Consider the following 18,344-nt stretch of genomic DNA (forward strand, 5'->3'; position numbering starts at 1 on the left):
GTGTGTGTGTGACCAGTTCAGTCCACCAGGGGGCGGGGCTGGCTGGCATGTGGTGCTGGGGATTGAACCACGGTCTGTGCTTTTGCTTAGCTTAGCTTGTTCTAAGTAGGTGCTTTAGACCACTGAGCCTTCTCACCAGCCCCTCACCTTTTTTTTTGAATTGTTTTCAGTATAATTTTTCCATTGAAACATAGCACACATACAGAAAAGTAAGCAGAACTGGAGCTGGGGAGTTAGCTCAATAGAATAAGTGCTTGCCTGGCAAGCGCAAGGGCTGAGTTCAATCCCCAGTTCCACCAAAAAAAAAAAAAAAAAGTAAGCAGAATTTAAGCATGCAGCTAGTGAATCAACAAAAAGGGAGCGTATTTGTGTAGACAGCACCCAGATAAAAACACAACATTTCCACAACTCCAGAAAAGCTTCTTTCTTCTAGTTTCTATCCCTTCACCATGGGTAACCACTACAGCTTCTAACAGCAAAGACCAATTTCACTAAATGATCTTAATTTGAGCATATATGTATTGATTTTTCTCCTTATGGTTGTGCTTTTGTGGTTTTTTTTTTTTTTTTTCATTTAGGGAAGGGTCTACAGGGTGTTCAGGGTCTCACTACTAGGTCGGACTCATAGTGATCTGCTTGCTTACAGCCTCCCAAGAGCTGGGATTACAGGCGCTCGCCACCACGCCCAGTCTTAATTGCTGCCTCAGTGTGCCCGGGGGCGGGGCCAGCAAGGCAAGCCCAGGGATGGAACCTCTGGCCCCTGAACCTGCTTGCAGGCACCTTAATCTGCTGAGCTATTTGGCTGGCCCTAGATGATGTTACTGTTGTCCAGGGAGGATTTATATTTAGTCTTAGGTACCGGGCGGCAGCCACATTCTAAGTAGCTCCAATCAACTCTCCGCAGTGACAGGATCTGAAGCTAAGCTGCACACCTTGCAAGGATGTGTCCACCCTCATGGCTAAGGTGTGCTTTTCAGGGCCTGGGTGAGTCAGCCAGTCTGGTGGGTTATGGCCTCGACGAGATGCCTGAAATTTTCAGAAGCATTGCTGACCCCTGAAATTCCCCTCTAGATCAGACAACTACTCCAGGAGAAGTGAATCAAACACCGAGCCCATCTCACTGCGCCTGCTTCTCTCCAACCCTCTGAGCCTAAATGATTCTGTTAACTTTGCCGTACTCAAAAAGAAGACAGCTTCTTTTGTCTACTTTTGTTCAGATTTTACATTCTCAATAGAAACTTTACTGTAAGTTACTTCACTTACTATTACTGAAAATGGAAGTTACTAATTGAATTTCCAATGTTAAAACAAATATTGCATCTTTGGAACTTACTTGATTTTAAATTTGATTTGTAGATGGGGTGTGCTGACATGTGCCTGTAATCCCAGCGCTTGCTTGCAAGGCTGAAAACAGAAGAATCACTATGATTCTGACCTAGGTACTGAGACCCTGTAGACCTTATACTAAATACATAAAATAAATAAATAAATAAATAAACTTGACTTGCTACCTTCTAAAATTTATTACTGGGTCTTAAAAACAGTGTTTGGTAGAGGTGATTTAACTCAGGACCTATGTGCTGAATAACATCCGAGCTTTTTGAATTTTATTTTATTTTTTAAATTTTTGAGGCAGGATCTTATTGAGTCACCCAGGTGGGCTCACATTTGTGGTCTACTTGCCTCAGCCTCCAAGACTGCTGAGATCACAGGCATGCACTACAAGGACTGGTGTAATTGTCAATATTTTAAATAGAGTTCTTGATTCTGTGTTTCAGAGTGAGGTTGGCTTGTAATTTAGCTTATTCACGCGATCTTCATAAAATAAACTGATGTTATTTGATACCCTTTTGATTCACTTAATATTCTTTTTATGTTCTCCAGAAAAGTGTATGCAAGATTGCTGTAACTGCTTCCTAAATGGTGGGTAGATTGCTCATGAAGCCTCCTGGACCTGTTATTTTCTTTGCAGGAAAGATTTTAATTACAGATTCAAATTTTTAAAAATAGTTAAAAAGACTTTTCAGGTTTTCCTATTTGGCTTTTTATCACTGTGGATTAATATTTTATATATTTATGGTATTTTTCCCATGTAATCTAAAGTTTAAAATTAGTAAAATTTGTTCAGAAAAACCTCTTTTTATTTCTTGAATGTGCGCCAGATATATAATGTATCTTTTTCATCGCTGATATTAGCTATTTTTACCTTCTTTCTATTTTGAAAAAGTAATGTTGCCAAAGTTTTATTCATCCTTTCAAGAACAAATATTTGTTTCTTTTCTTTTTTTGGTCCTGGGAATTGAACTTAGGACCTTGTGCTTGCCAGGCAGATGCTTGGCTTTACTGATCCCCTGAGGTGTATATTTGCTTCTATATCAATACTTTTCCCTTTTATCTTTATAATTTCCTTCTATATATTAATTTGTGGTACTTTTCCTAACTTTTAAGGTGAATGATTCGCTTATTAATCATTTCTGCTTTTCTGATTTTTCAGTTAAAATTATAAATTTCTCTATAAGAAAAATATTCAATCTATATTCCATGAATTTTTATTTTTTGTTTGTTTTTTACTTTTTGGTATTGGGGCTCGAATGCAGGACCTTGTGCTTGCCAGGCAGGTACCTAAGCCACTGAGTTGATATGTTTTTTAAAAATCACTTAGTTTACACTTATTACATGAGGTTTTCAGTACATTCATTAATTTCCTAATATGTAGATATTTTCTGTGTGACTATATATATATATTATATCTGAGATAGACTCTTAGTAGTTTTCTAAGCCTAATCTTGAGCTTCTGGGCTCAAGAGCTCTTCATGCCTCAACCTCCCCAGGAGCTGGGATTATATTTAGGCATGTGCCACCTAGCTTGGTTCTAGTTACATTTTTCTTATTAATTTATAGTGATTATTAAAGTCATGTTGGGGGAACTACCTGCTCGGGCCCCCCTCCTGTCCCTCTCTTGGACAGGAGCTTTCTTTCTCTCAATAAATATATTCTGCTCATAACCTCCGTTTGTTCCTAAAATTCATTCTTTGGTTTTAGAGAACATGAACTCATGCAGGTCAGGTCCAGAGATCATTTTTCTCGATGTCATTTGGAGGTTCCCTATATGGTTTGGAGGTCACCCACCCGAGACCAGTTTTTCTCCCTGTATCATTTTGGAGTTTCTCACCGAGATCATTGGACGGAGGTATGAGTTTGCTTTTCTTTCATAAATTCTGAATTGGGACTTGCTTAGGTAACAAATTTATGCTTCAAATGTTAATATGTCTTTGCCTATTGCTCATAATTGTTCATGCTTTGCCTCATACAGTTTTGCTTCACATAGTACTGTTAAAATTGCTTACAATTGCTTCTGTTTTGCCTCTTATGTTGTTGGCAAAATATTGGTCAAAATGTTGTCTGTAAATCTTGTGGAAATGTTACAAGATCATGATATTTCATTAATGGGCCATTTTATGACTGTTGTGTATTCGTATACATTGTCTTTGAACTGGTTGACTAAATGTACTAGTATTCCTTGTTCAATTTTAGACCATAGCATTAGAGTAATGTTAGAAGCCTCCTAGTGGATTTTATATAAACTTCTGTAAAATGGGACCTTTTAGCCAGCTCGGACTTAGAAAATATACATGCCTGTATATGCAACACGGGACTCCTTTTGCCAGTTAAATGACATTAGGTCGGCAACTGTTCTTAAAGACTTGGAGGGCAGGTTAACTGGGATAGACTGGTTCTGATCCCCCTCTACATGCTAGAGGGAATGTCAGGCCTACTCTGTTTCAGTTTCCTTGCTTTGACTTTATTCCTAATTTTCCTACCTCTTTGTACTTTCCTTTTTTTAATATTTATTTATTTATTTATTTGTTGTGTGTGTGTGGCCTGCTCAGCCCGCCAGGGGGCAGGGCTGGCTGGCATGTGGTGCTGGGGGATTGAACCGCGGTCCCTGTGCTTTGTTTAGCTTAGCTTGTTCTAAGTAGGTGCTTTAGACCACTGAGCCATCTCACCAGCCCCTGTACTTTCCTTTTTAGAGGCATGTAAAGTTAGGAAAACTGTAGACTCTTTCAACTAAGTGAAGCCCTTAGAAAATGAGCATTAATGCCAAAGACAGGGAAGTCATTTTAGAAAAAGGACACATACCCAGTCTCTGGGTCAGATGAGACAAAGAGGACTATGCCCTTCCAGGACGACACATATAAAAGCCATGTCCCGGCTTAGTGTTCTGAGCAAGTCTCCTTCGGGAGGCTAAACCTGAGACACAGTGGAGAGAACCGACTTCTGGGTGACACCAGAAGGAGCTATCTCCAAAAGGAGCACACTTATGGGATAAAACACATTTAGTGTGAGGGAGGATTCAAACTTTTCTCTTTCTCTCTCTCTCTACTAGTAAAGTAGGACTTCTACCTGAGCTTTTCAGTAGAACACGTTAATGGGTCACTATTTCAGAAATAAGGCTGAGACAGTTTACAATAGTGGTTATCAGGGGAAGTTTACATCTGTGCTCTATGTGTTAACTAAGAGTAAGATTTTTGCCAGCTATATTGTCTTTACCAACATGTAAAATATGATTGCTAGATGATAAATTATGTTTCACCTGTGAGCTTCAAGGTTAAATCTTGTTTAGTTGTATGCAAGCTCCTCAAGGACAATACCTTTTAAAGAAGTAAATAAGAAATTTAGAATTTCCAGAGTTTATGTGCCTCAAACGACCCTGATAAGTACATTGATGTCTTTTAGAGGATTTATTCAGACTTATGAACTAGATTGAAAAGATATAATGTTAATCTTAAACCAAGCTTTGACTTCTATGGAAAGCAGGTAGTCTTATAAGCTGCTATTACATTTGAAGAGGAATATTATATTGTTATAAGGACTCAAAAGATGGACAACCAGTGGAATTACCTGTTCCCACTGGAGCCCAACCAGTCAGAGCCCTGCTGCTAATAGCCAGGCAGAAGAATAGAAAAGACATTTCTTTCAAGTGTGTATTCTTCAAGGTCTAAGAACTAGAATCAAGCCTTCAGTTATTAAATGTTAGCTATTTATCAGGAAAAAGATGAACACCCCTCTGATTTCTTAAAATGTTTAATAGAGGGACTGGTAAAGCATACTTTGTGAGATGTTAATTCAATAGAGAGACAGATTAAGAGCTACAAAAGATAGCTTTTGCGCCAGACAGCTCATTTGATATATTGCTTAAGCTGTAACTGAGGTAATGCAATATATTCAAGTTGTTTACTAAATGATGATGCTGAGACTGATGTTTTACAAATGTAATATATTGTTATTCATGTGTAAGACTTAAAGTATTTCACTAGTTAAAACAAGTTCCCAAGGACAGATAACCTGTCAGCATAAAAATGTTCTAAAGAAACTGGCTTATGCAGTGTCCAATAGCTTTGGGCCTATAGATAGAGCCAGGCATTGTATTTGTGATGTAAAACTCAGAGCCACAGTGTTGAAAGGAAAAATCCCTTGGCAGTGCCCCTTGCTTACCATGGGGGCCATATCCAAAACACTGAATGGAACATTAGTTTAATGTGACTAAATGCTTTGTACTTCATGAGGAGTATGTAAGCCTGGTTGATTTTTAATATAACTCTGGTATTTTGTGTTGATAGTTAATACATGTGTGACCTCTTTTAACTAAAGCTAGAGGGACTTATAGTATACTGTCAGACTCTGTGAATAAAGGGGTCTAAAAGCTAATGAGTTATGATTGCTAGATCTCAAAAAAGTTTATAAATGTACCTGTTAGCTCAAATGTTCATGCTTTGATTATATATGTTCTAATCTGTCATATAATTTGTTATTTCGAGAAGATACCAAAACCCAGGTAATCATGCAGGTAAAAATCTAAAACCAAAAGGTTATATGTTACTCAGTGGGCTCCAGATATCTGACACAAGCTATAGAAGTAAGAAGGGATTGCAGGAATAAATTTGTCTGAGTTGAGGTGTTGCATAGTAAAAAGGATACAGAAAGGAATTATAGATGGAAAATAAGAACGGGGATACTAGCAGCCTACAGGAAAGAAGGTAAATGTCCACAGCTGCTAGAGAAGGAGAAAGAAAGTTTTTATGATGGAGTCAGAGGAAGTTTCAGATTGACAAGGTCATGTGTCTTCCCTCTCAGTCTGAGGGAACCCATGTTAACTGCCAGTATAAGGAGAAATCCTGTTAAACTTTCAATAGATTGCTTATACAAATTTGTCAGTAGTTACCCAGACAGTGGCCCACTTGCAAATGGGAAAATACTGTTTTCCCTATGCCCGGTTCATGTTCCCCAGTAATAATAGGAAAGGCCAGTTTGTTTGAGACAGTACCCAATGGCCATGGAAGATAAAAGGATTAAATCTCACATTTAAGAGATATCTGCTAATGGACCTACAAAATATTCTGACTAGTGTTTTTATTTGGCCAATGTATGTTTAATAGTTTCTTTGACTTTGTCTTCAGATTCAAAGCTGTAACAAAAACGCCTGGTGTTTATTGAGGGCCTTTAGATAGAACCTCTGAAGAATACATCTGACTACTGGTCAACAACTATGACCCATTTCAGCTTGAAGAAGCCAGAGCAGTCATTGCCCATAGTTCCCTCACGACAGTTTGGGTTATTTCTTCAGAGGGGGGAAAGTTGCAGGCAGCTGAGTTAGACAGAAAGACAGAAATATTATAGGCAGTCAGACAGGGCCAGGCCCTCAAGGAGACAAGATGGAAGACAAGGTGACTTTGCAACTGGGAAGAGACAGACACTCCCATATGGGCCACCTCTCAAGACCAAAACAAAAAGAGGAAGCACAGCTACATAATTCCCTAGGGATGGGCATTGATATCCTAAATAGTATTAATCAATTTGAAAGAGCCCAAATGAGTCACTAGCCCAACCCCCAACAGAAAGAGACCCTGTTCCGTATTTGTGCCCGCTTGCTACGTGACTCGCTTTCCCATTTGATACTGGATTTAATCAATTTTACCTGAGCAACGGTGCTTGTAATCTCACTCGTTGACCATAGTTTTGTCCTACCTCCTGCCCACCTAAGTAAGTTCCCATTCTCTCCACCTTAGCCCCACATGGTTTTACGTTATAAAAATCCCTGGAAGAGACAGCTTCCCCAGGGAACTACCGGTTTGGGCCCCCCCTCCTGTCCCTCTCTCAGGACAGGAGCTTTCTTTCTCTCAATAAATATATTCTGCTCATAAAAAAAATAAATAAAAATAAATTCATGTCTCCTATAAATTCTAGTTGAAATTGCTTTTTGGCATTTACTATCCTACTATATCTTTTCTATTGCCTAATCCACTCTTCATTCATATTTTTCTCTCTGCTATCTTTTTTTAAAATTTTTTTTTGGCAGAACTGGGAATTGAACTCAGGCCCTTGCATTTGCCAGGGAAGCACTTATTCCACTGAGCCATCTCCCCAGTCCCTCTCTGCTTTCTTTTGAATCATTTCTGGTTATTTCCATTTCAACTTGGAAAGTACATCCTCTTACTATTTCTTTTTTTTTTTCTTTCTTTCCTTTTTTTTTTTTGTCCTTTTTGAGGCAGGGTCTCACTGCAGTTTAGACTTTCCTTGAACTCACTTTGTAGCCCAGGCTGGTCTAAACTCACAGTGAAACTCCTGGGTCTAAACTCACAGTGAAACTCCTGCCTCAGTCTCCCGAGTACAGGGATTACAGGCGTGTGCCACCACATCTGGCTTTCTCTTACTATTTCTTGGTGAAGTACTTTCTGTCTCACTATTTCTTGGTGGTCCTGTAGAAGTGACAATGACATGAAATTGTCATATTTGTATGTTAATCAGCTACTTTTGCTGTTCTCCTGGATAATGCAGTACAAAGTTATTTTGGTTTTCTTAGCCCCCACAATAAATATAACCTCTCTCTCTGTCTCTGTCTGACTCTCTCTCTCTCTCTCTCTCTCTCTCTCTCTCTCTCTCTCTCTCTGTCACACACACACACACACACACACACACACACACGCACGCGCGGCCACATTGTGCCCCCAGGGCTCCATAATGAGGTAGCCCCAGTCCTCAGACTAGTATTTTTCTTCTCATCCTATCCTCTGATAGGATTCAGCTCCACTCAAAACAGAAAGCTGTCAATGGAAGGAGAGAAAGACTATTATTCTTAGGTTTGGAATTTTACTCAAAACCACCCTGGGAAGTACCACAAGATAGAGAGGTCAGCTGAGCAGCAGTAAGGAGGGGCTGAGGCGAGCTCATAAAACAGCAAGCAGGGCTGTTGACTCTGTTAGAGCTGAAGGCTGAGTGTCCCCAAAAGCAATCCTGTAGCCCCCGAATACACATGCTACCAGAGTACTTGCTGCCAGGAGCTGGGGCACCTGAGGCCTTGACCTGCATGCTATGGAGGCAATGTCTTGAGAGCACAGGCTTCCAAAAGTTCTGTCAAATTTCTCCTCGAAACGGCTGGAGCTGTGGAGAGCAGGCCAGGCACTGAGGACAGAGCGGCACAGTAACAGACACCACGCACGCTGATGTATTTCATCTGGAAAATGCTCTCAGCCAAACTGGTTAGACACTGGGGTTATTATCTGCAAACCAGGCCACTAGACATTTGCCCAAAGAGGGCATTGTTCCTTTCCTTTGGTTCTTGGAGCCATGTAGCAGGTCACTTGGCACTTCAGAGAAAAGGAATGAGGGGGTACTGGGGAGTTGGGTAGATGGTGTACAGAACACTTTCCACTAGAGGAAGTGCTGCCCTGGATTTCCAAGCCCTGATGTTGGGCCATTTTAATATCTCAGATTAAAGAAGGGTCCCCTACAATAAGGTAGTTAATCAGCCTGTTTCCTACCTGTGCCACCATGTGGTGGTCTAGGGCACTGGGAGACACCAGGCTGGGTTTTCTGCAGAACTTCCCTCATCACAAGGCCCTGGCCCTGAGAAGGGGGCTCATCCCCCACTGCCCAGTCTACTTCTGCCACCCTCACAGCACTCAGGAGCCTGTCACAAGAACAGAAAATGCTGTCAGAGCAGGGATTTCTCATGGACCCTGATCTATGCCGTCATTCGAGGACCACAGTAAGCCAGAAAGGTCAATTTCCACTGTGGAAAGCCAGGGAAAAAGAAAGCAACTGTACTCATTTACTTGCATGTTTGAACACAGCATTCTCTCAGTCTCATGCTAATCAAATGTTTCTATTCTATCGGCTCAGCCTACACACGCCATCTTGAATGATGAGCTTTTAAGGGTTAGCAAGTCTCTGAGGAAGATATAGGGAGAGTCAGTGAGAGCATCCAGTGTGCTGGGCTGCCTCTAAAAGGACACTCACTCCACATTTTGGGCTGGAAATACACATCTAGCCTTCTAGGTCCCTTCTTACACCTTGTCAAGACCTCTGGCCCTCAAGGGCTGGCCAGATAGCTCAGTGGGTTAAAGCGTCTGCTTAGGCAGATGCAGAGGCTGGGGTGGTGGGCCCTGCACCCGGGACAAGTGTGGTGGCGCCCGCCTGTAATCCGAGCACTTGGGAGGCTGAAAACAGGAGAATCACTACAAGTCCCACCAACGTAGTGAGACCCTGTAGACCCTGTCCTAAGTACATAAAAAACTAAGTTTTTATATTAAAATATAAGACCTAGATAATATTACAACCATTGTTAGTTAGCTATTCCTGTTTTTTTTTTTTTAATTTTTATTTATTTGTGTGTGTGTGTGTGTGTGTGTGTGGCCAGCTCAGCCCACCAGGGGGCGGCGCTGGCTGGCATGTGGTGCTGGGGGATCGAACCGCAGTCCCTGTGCTTTGCTAAGCCTGTTCCAAGTAGGTGCTTTAGACCACTGAGCCATCTCACCAGCCCCACTATTCCTGTTTTGAAAATCTGTAACGTATGTATTGTTGTATGTTACCCTGTTTCTGTCTTTTTTTTTCTATTTGTTTTTGCCTCTGTTTTTACTCTTCAAAATTAAATTAATTAAATTTTAAAAATATATAAGACCATTCTACTAAAGTATAATATACATAAGGAAAGGCACACAGCTTTTAATGTACAGCTCATTAAATTGTCACAAGGTGAACTTGCCAAAGTAACCATCATGCAGTTCAGGACAAGGTCAGGACATCATGGGGGAGCCCAGTTTTAGAAATCTTATTTTGATTGTTTTTTCCCCCCAGTTTTTGAAACCTTGCTAGGGGCCAGATGAAATTGAATGCTAGTTGCTGTGTCCCATGTCCTGGCAGATTTTCAAGTCTTGCACAGTATTGTCTTTCACTGAGACCTAACTTTTCAGAGACCTTTTTTCCCACTAGAAGGAAGCTTCTAGAGGTGGGCGTCCTGCTCCACGCTGGGTTCTCTGTAGACAGAACGCTGGCGTTCAAGGGCATGCAGCCCCCGACTGGCAGGTGAACCAACCTCGGGTCAGGGGCTGGTGGGCTTCATCTTGTGCTTTTGGATGTTTCAGAGCGCTGCCTGTTGGGCTCAGGGATGAGGTTTGCAGAAGGCGGTGGCTATGGGAGCACTGTGTTCTCCCCACATCCTCCCTTCCCCCTCTGCTTCCAGATCTCATTGCTGCATCTTCCTGCCTAGGACTGAAACCTCTAAGAAAAACTGAACCACAGCAAACCTCTCCCTTAAGTTGTGAGAGTCAGGTACTGTGTCTCAGCAGTATGGAAGAAAGTGGCTAGGACAGAGAATGAATGACCAGGATCTCCGCACAGCACTGTGAACCACGTTGTCACCCCTGCTGCAGTCAAGGGGGTGGGTGGTCTGTTAGCTCAGGGAGAGAGGACTTGGCCTTAACCAGCTGTCTCTGCTCTTCTGCAGGCCCTGCCATCCCGGTGGGTATGGACGTGCAGGTCGAGAGTCTGGACAGCATCTCCGAGGTGGATATGGTATGACCCCGGGCTGGCAGCCCCAGGGAGGACCCTGCGCTGAGATGCTGTAGGAGTCAGTGGCCTGCTGGCCTTGGTGGGCAGGCTGTGCCTTGGAGCATATAGTCGGAGCTGCAGGTGGTAAAACAGGGATTTGGGAGTTGGCTCAGGTACCATAATTCTAGGACAGGGGAAGCTGGCTTAGGTATCATAAAGTCTAGGACAGGGCTCTCAAGCTTCATGGGCAAAAATAGCTTTGAAGAGCTGGTTACACTACAGGTTCTCCAGGCCCCATGCTCTTCACTTTCACAATCTCTGGAAATGAGACCTGGATTGTATGTTTTGAACACACACCCGCAAGTGTGTGTTCAAAACAAGTGGGTCATGGAGCACACTTGGAAGCACCCGAGAGATGGACATTTTGGTGGAAATCCTGAAGCTCCTCCATGTTCTATTCCGTGGTGGAGCACTGCCCCCAGTCTCTATCCTGCTCCACTGGTGCCCAATCCGCCTCCTGTCCCGCTGTCCCACAGAGCCTCGCCTTAGAGGAGAGCAGCCCTCTCCCACTTCTTTCTCCTTTGTTCTGTACCCTCTTTCAGTTGGCAGACTTCTTTCTTGTATCTCAGGGATCTCACACATGCTTCCCCCCCGGTCTTCTTGTTTATCCCTTAGGTTTCAGCAGAGGTCAGTCTTCTGTAGAGGGGGTCTCCTTGACCACCTGATCTAAGTGGCTTCTGCTTTTCCTTCCTAGCCCACAGTGTCATCAACATTTATAATTGTGAAACACGGCGTGTCTATTTGGGGCTTTCTTGGACAGTGGCCACTTTCTACACTTGAGTAAGATTTCCATCAATGCAAGAAGCTATTTCTTCTTCTATCTTCAAGCCTAGCCTAGTATGGGACCACTGGGGGCCTTCAAAACATGTGTGGAACAAAGAGAAGAGGGGGACTCCCCTTCTTCCTGTGTGCGTGCTGTCGTGTGCCCTTGAAGGGAGGGCGCTTCTGGGGTCTCCATAGACCCAGCACAGTATAGCTGATGTGATACTGAGGTCGTGCACCCTCAGGGCGAGGGAGGGGTAAGGTGGGGTCTGAGTGTGAAAGTCCTGAGTGCGACACCTCCAATATGCTAGAGTGTGCACGACCAGCTCCGTAAATAGGCAACAGCCTGACTGCTCTAAGCGTAAGCCCAGCTGCCCGCTCAAGATGTGAAGACCCTTCTAGTGTGGCTCAGGATGCCGGACAGAGGTGGCCAGAATGTCTTGCCTGTCTTAGAGCAACCAGCAACTCATGGGAAGGCAAAAGGGCTTCTGCACACAAAAGGATGACGTAGTTACTTTTCCATCACTGAAACAAAATAGCTGACATCTTGGCTTAAAGGAGGAGAAGTTTCTTTTAGGTCACGGATTCTGTCTATGGTCTGCTGAATCCAAGGCAGGATGGCAGAGGGGCCTGGAGGAGGGAAAGATGCTTACTGAATGACACCCAGGAAGCAGAGAGAAAAGGAAGGAACTGGAGCCCAGAACACCCTTTCTGGGACACATATCCTTCTGGGACACACATCCTTCTGGGTGGCCCCCAGGGACCTTGTCCAACAGCCCATTCAGTTACGAACCCAAGAGCAGATGAGTCCACCGAGGCATTTAGTGCCCTCCTGATCCAATCACTGCCCACTCACCCGAGGCCAACACAGAGGTGAGAGGTAGGTACCATTTGGGCTGACTGTGCCCAGCTGCTTTGACATCTGCAGTGTGGCACTTTCCTGGGGGGATTCTAGTGTCCCTGAGGATGCCATGTCCTAAGCTTCATGATCCCAGACAGGTACAGACTGCTGTCTTCTTGCTCACACATCGGTGTCCTCTTTGTGAGTGGAAACAGAGATTGTGGCCAGCGCCAAGGCACTGGTGGCCAAGATCAATCCTCAGTACCACAAAAACAAAAACACCCCAAACTCTGGGACAGAGTTTGAAATAGGCGGGGTTTCGGGTCCTTCCTTCCCTCCTGGGCTTTCTCTCGGATTGTCATATCAGGTTCCCTCCTTTGGCTCCCAGAGTGGGTCTTCTGGGCAGCCTGATGTTTGTATTTTGTGTCTTACCCCCAGCTATGGCATAAAGATCAAACTCTTTATGTTCGAGAAGGCATCGATCATGCAGTCAGAGGATAGGCTGAAACAGAACAAGTTTCTAGGCTGAAGTTAGAGTAGGTGTGTGGTTGCTCATCTATTCCTCTCACCACTTTTCTATCTAGCAGATATTCACCTCATTTGTCCCTTGCTAGGATCGAACATAATGGTGATTAGGAAGTCAGCAGTGAGCAGAATACAATTCTGCCTTTAAGGGCCTTATAGGTCTAGTGGTGGAAATCTTCCTTAGAGGGACATTTGACTGCTGGGATTCCATAACTGACCATTAAGCTGAAAATGAATGCTTAACTGGGCAACCAGGGAGCCTTGTGTTTGGGGTATAGTCAGAGAGAACAAGGCTTTGGGGAAGTCCTGCCCTGCTGGACACTGACAGCATCACACACAGGTTTGGGGTGTTTTTGTTTTTGTGGTGCTGAGGATTGAACCCAGGACCTGTGCATGCTAGACAAATTGTAACATTCAGCTACATCCTCAGCTAAAAATTTGTTTCTTAATTATTCTATTTTGAGACACAATCTTGCTAAGTTACCCAGGCTGGCCTTGACCTTGGGATCCTGCTGCCTCAGTCTCTGGCTGCGATCATCTGTACATGCCTCCACACTGGCTGCAGTGATAGTTTCATTTGCAAAGCTTAGGGAACGGGCAGTTCAGTCTACTGCAGTGCCATCACACTGGCCACTGTGCCAGGGATGTGGACCTGTCGCTCCTGTCTGGAGCTGAGCCTGAGGTGTCTACTGCAGCGAAGCACGAGGGAACTGTGGTGAAGGAAGCTTTCTAAGTCACTTCTGTCTGGTCTTGCCTGTGGCTCCTCAGGACTTCACCATGACCCTGTATCTGAGACACTACTGGAAGGATGAGAGGCTGGCCTTCCCCAGCACCAGCAACAAGAGTATGACCTTCGATGGCCGCCTGGTGAAGAAGATCTGGGTCCCTGATGTCTTCTTTGTTCACTCCAAAAGGTCGTTCATCCATGACACCACCACTGACAACATCATGCTGAGGGTGTTCCCAGACGGCCACGTGCTGTACAGCATGAGGTAACTGCTCACCTCGGGACATTTCAGTCACCACAGGACAGTGCAAGTACCATGGTCAGTCCCTTTGTCCCTGAAGAGTCTGTCACTGTGGTGACAGGATGTCTGCAGGATGGCACAAGCTTTCTGATGTCAGTCAGAATTGTCTGAGGATGAAATAGCCACCCCAGTAGGTGATGACCTCCACTTCAGTGCAGTTCTTTAGCTTAGATGAGAAGGCTGCTTCGGCCAGAGTGAGTTCTGGACACAAATACCTTCTATGGGAGTCTACAATTCTAGTTTATTGGTAATAAAGATGAAAAAGATAAATAATAGTAGTTATGTAGACTGAGTGTATTGAAGGTTGGTTTTTGGACTAACTAGAGTGATTGAAATCATGATGTTTATTCTATATCTTCCTGGCCTTCTTTTAGAGGTCACCTGAGTTAAATGCTGATACCAGTCGCTTGCTGGCCTGTGGTGACATGGGGCATGGAGCACAAGCTTCCTGGGCATCTCTGAGGGAAGGCAGCCCTGCTGGCTGATGGCCGTTACCCATGAAGGGTCCTGGGGGATCGTTAACATCCCAGTCCCTCTAGTAGCCAGAGAGGGGAGCAGAATCCCAGTGAAGGAATCGAGCACAGCAGCAGTAATGCCTTCCACAGAAGACAAAACTAAGTCAAAGGTCTGCGCCTGTATTTCCAAACTTCAGAAGCAGGTGCAAGAAGGCAGCCACTCTTGGCCCTATTCTGCGTCTTCCTAACTCTGGGCGGGAGCTTGAGTCAACATTTGCATTTGTGTCATGCAGGATTACTGTCACGGCCATGTGCAACATGGACTTCAGCCACTTTCCCCTGGACTCCCAGACCTGCTCACTGGAGCTGGAGAGCTGTAAGCATTAGCGGTTTTAATTCCTTCGCCTTATGTCCCCTCATCTTCCTTCCAACTGTGCAGCCTTGAGGCTGAGTACTGCCTGCCGGCTTTAGGACCTGTTTCTCCCTCAGCTGCTGTAGGATTTCTCTACTGCTTTACACTGCATCAGTAGCAAAGGAGTCCAGAGGGCCGGCCAGATAGCTCAGCAGACTAAAGTGCTGCTTACACAGACACAGGGACTGAGGTTCGATCCCTAGTGTGCCTTGCCAGCCCCACCTGCAGGGTGCACTGAGACAGCAATTGAAACTGGGCGTGGTGGTGCGCACCTGTAATCCCAGTGCTTGGAAGGCTGAAAACAGGAGGATCACTATGAGTCCGATCTGTGTAGTGAGACCCTGTAGACCCTGTCCTAAATACATTATTTTAAAAAAGGAGAAGCAAAGGAGTCCAAGTAACTTGTTTTCCTCTCCCTAAAGATGCATATACGGATGAAGATCTGATGCTGTACTGGAAGAATGGGGACGAGTCCCTGAAAACAGATGAGAAGATCTCCTTGTCTCAGTTTTTGATTCAGAAATTTCACACGACTTCCAGACTGGCCTTCTACAGCAGCACTGGTAGCTAACTTTTGCCACCGTTTGATTCAAATGTGGGAAAAAAACACATTACAATTCTTCTTCAGCTGTAACCTCTTCTATCCCTAATGAAAATAAAGTCTGAAAGTTAAAACAAAGCACAGTTCCAAAATATAGTGTTTAAAAGCAAGGAGAAGAGGGTAAAAAAAAAAAAATAGCATTGTTCTCTGAGGTTCCATTGCCAGAGATAACACTCTTCGGGTTTCTAGCTTTAACTATATAGTTGTCCAAAGAGTGAGAGTCATGTTTTAGACATTATTCTACAACCTTACCAATATTGCTTACCAATATGGATGGATGGTTTTCACGGCAATATATTTATTAACTATTTTGATACCATAGGTCATTTTGGCTTTGGTTGGTTCTGGAAAGTGAATGTATAGACATACATGTCTAGACTTACACCTCAGGCCCCAACAGGTACATTATTCTCATGCTTGCTTTAATCTCTTGCTGGGTCTTGGGCTACATCTGAAGTTTTGAGAAGACCCATTTGTCAGCTTTCTCTAATCTCACCTTTAACTCTTAAGATTCGTTTCTTCTGACTATTGTAGCACAGTACCACAAATCAGATAATGAAAATAGCAGAATTTGTCTCTTATAATTTTTAACTTATGTATTTGGTACAGGGTCTTGCTATGCAGCCCACGCTTGTGGTGATCCTCCTGCCTCCACCTCCTCAGTGCTGGGATTATAGACCTGCGACACCACACCCGGTTTTGTCTCATAATTTTTGTGGCTAGAGATCTGAGGGCCATGCTTCCTTTGAGGAATCCTCTAGGGAAGAACCCTCCCTCCCTGCGTCCAGTTTCCAGGGGCTGCCAGCAGTTCTTGGTATTCCCTGGCTTGCAGCTGCTTCACTTGAGCCTCTGACCCTGGCACCGCGTGGCCTCCCCACCACCAGCCTGGAGCTGGGACACACATGTGTGCCCTCACATGCTGTTCTCCTCACTGTGTGTCCAGGCCCAAAACTCTCTCTCCTGCATGGTCCCCAGTGACTGGATTAGAGCTCATCCTAATCCAGTCTGACCTCATTTTACCCTCCTCACTCCTACAAAGACCTCATTTCCAAATGAGGTTACATTCACAGGTGCTGGGAGTTAGGACTTATACACAGCTTAGAAAAAGATGAGGTGTCAGGAGTAGAGCTAATGACAGACCTTAAGACAGTGTGACTGGCCTGTTACTTACAGAGATAGACACAGAGATGGAATGAGAGACTGTCTCACAATTACAAGGACAGTGACAACAACAAGACCAACTCCAGCTATGCCCCTGAGCAGCCATTTTTCACTCAGGAAATATGGTTGTGGTTTGCAAGTAACAAATATCAAACCAACAACTAAATCTGTGCCTCTGTTTTATTTTACCTTTCCCCAAACTACTGTGAGTACATGTTAGATAATATAACATAAGACAATTTGTGTACTAGATTTTTTTTTTCTTTTGGCAGAACCGGGGATTGAACTCAGGCCCTTGTGCTTGCCAGGCAAGTGCATATTCTACTGAGCTATCTCCCTGGCCCCTGTAGTAGATATTGACAAGATACTTATTAATGGGGAAGAGACCTTAGACTTTGGAAAAGAAAGATATTGTATGGTGCATGCCTATAATCCCAACACTGGGGAGTCTGAAAACAGATTACTATGAGTCCAAGCTGCACAGTGAGACCCTGTACCAAATACATTAAAAATAAAGAAGAAGAAGAAAAGAAAGATATTGTTTTAAGCCAACTGATCACTAGGTTTAACTTTTTGCTGTTGATGAAAACAGTATCAGGCAGAACAGCTCCTAAGGAGGAGTTCATTTTTACCCTGATAGAACCTCACTGGCTTCTTCCTGTGTCCCCAGGCTGGTACAACCGTCTGTACATCACCTTCACGTTGCACCGCCACATCTTCTTCTTCTTGCTCCAAACCTATTTCCCTGCCACCCTGATGGTCATGCTGTCCTGGGTGTCCTTCTGGATTGACCACCGAGCTGTGCCAGCCAGAGTCTCACTGGGTAAAGTATTTGCTAAGGTGTGGTAGAGTCGTTCTTTCTTCAAATGATCACTAGATAAAGGAAGACTAACAAGAGCCTTCAGAGATCTTAACAGACTGTAGGTGGAGTCAGAAGGAGCAAGTTTTCCCCTTGCTTCTTGCGTGCATCATAATGGGGAGCTAAAACCCCACCAACCTGGACTGAGTTCATAAAGACATAGCCGATTTGGGGCATAGACATCTGCAACTGGCAGTATTAGAGTTCAGTACTTCAATAAATAACATGATTCTGTGAATGCCAGAAATTTATTATTGTTGGCCTGGGTAGACAGACTGAAGGTCTGGAGACAGGGCCCACACTACATGGTTTTGGGGGAAAGGATGGGCTGTATTCGCGAGAGCTTAGCGTTAGCCTTTCCCAGAACTTGAATTACAGATTGAGAGTTTATAATTTATGAATCCAGTTTGACATCCAGTAGAGCTCTGAGAAATGGAGGATTTTAACAGCAAGACACAATGAAGAAGCAATATTGAAGGCTTCCAGGAATTTATATCTCCAGGGCTTAAATAAACGCAGCTTAGATGAGAGAGAATATGCTTATTCCTTGGGTTAGGTAAAATTCTTTTAGAGGTATCCTTTGGCTTTGTTTTGTTGTGCAGGTTATTGACCCCAGGTCCTTCACACTGAGCTACATTCCCAGCCCTTATAAATATTTATTTATTTATTTGGTACTGGGGATTGAACTCAGGACCTTGTACTTGCCATTTCCCTGGCCCTTATTTTTGGCTTGAAAAAACAGTATCTTATTTTTTTTTCAACTTAGTATTATTTATTTTAAGGAATTTTTTGTGTGTGTGTGTGTGTGTGTGT

At 43.8% G+C, this 18,344-nt stretch overlaps 1 protein-coding gene across 3 annotated transcripts in view; it reads left to right on the forward strand.

Moving 5' to 3' along the window:
* LOC101583072 (gamma-aminobutyric acid receptor subunit rho-2) overlaps positions 1-18,344 on the forward strand; it is a 50,528-nt gene that overhangs the window by 26,926 nt on the left and 5,258 nt on the right. For all 3 annotated transcript variants that reach the window (XM_004628209.2, XM_023711942.1, XM_023711940.1), the window contains exons 3-7: positions 10,784-10,851; positions 13,784-14,007; positions 14,792-14,874; positions 15,333-15,473; positions 17,343-17,495. In XM_004628209.2, the coding sequence (XP_004628266.2) occupies positions 10,784-10,851; positions 13,784-14,007; positions 14,792-14,874; positions 15,333-15,473; positions 17,343-17,495 (669 nt within the window). The remainder of the gene's footprint in view (positions 1-10,783; positions 10,852-13,783; positions 14,008-14,791; positions 14,875-15,332; positions 15,474-17,342; positions 17,496-18,344) is intronic.

The sequence above is a fragment of the Octodon degus genome, unplaced genomic scaffold (assembly GCF_000260255.1).
Source record: "Octodon degus isolate 3935 unplaced genomic scaffold, OctDeg1.0 scaffold00022, whole genome shotgun sequence".
Taxonomy (NCBI): Eukaryota; Metazoa; Chordata; class Mammalia; order Rodentia; family Octodontidae; genus Octodon; species Octodon degus.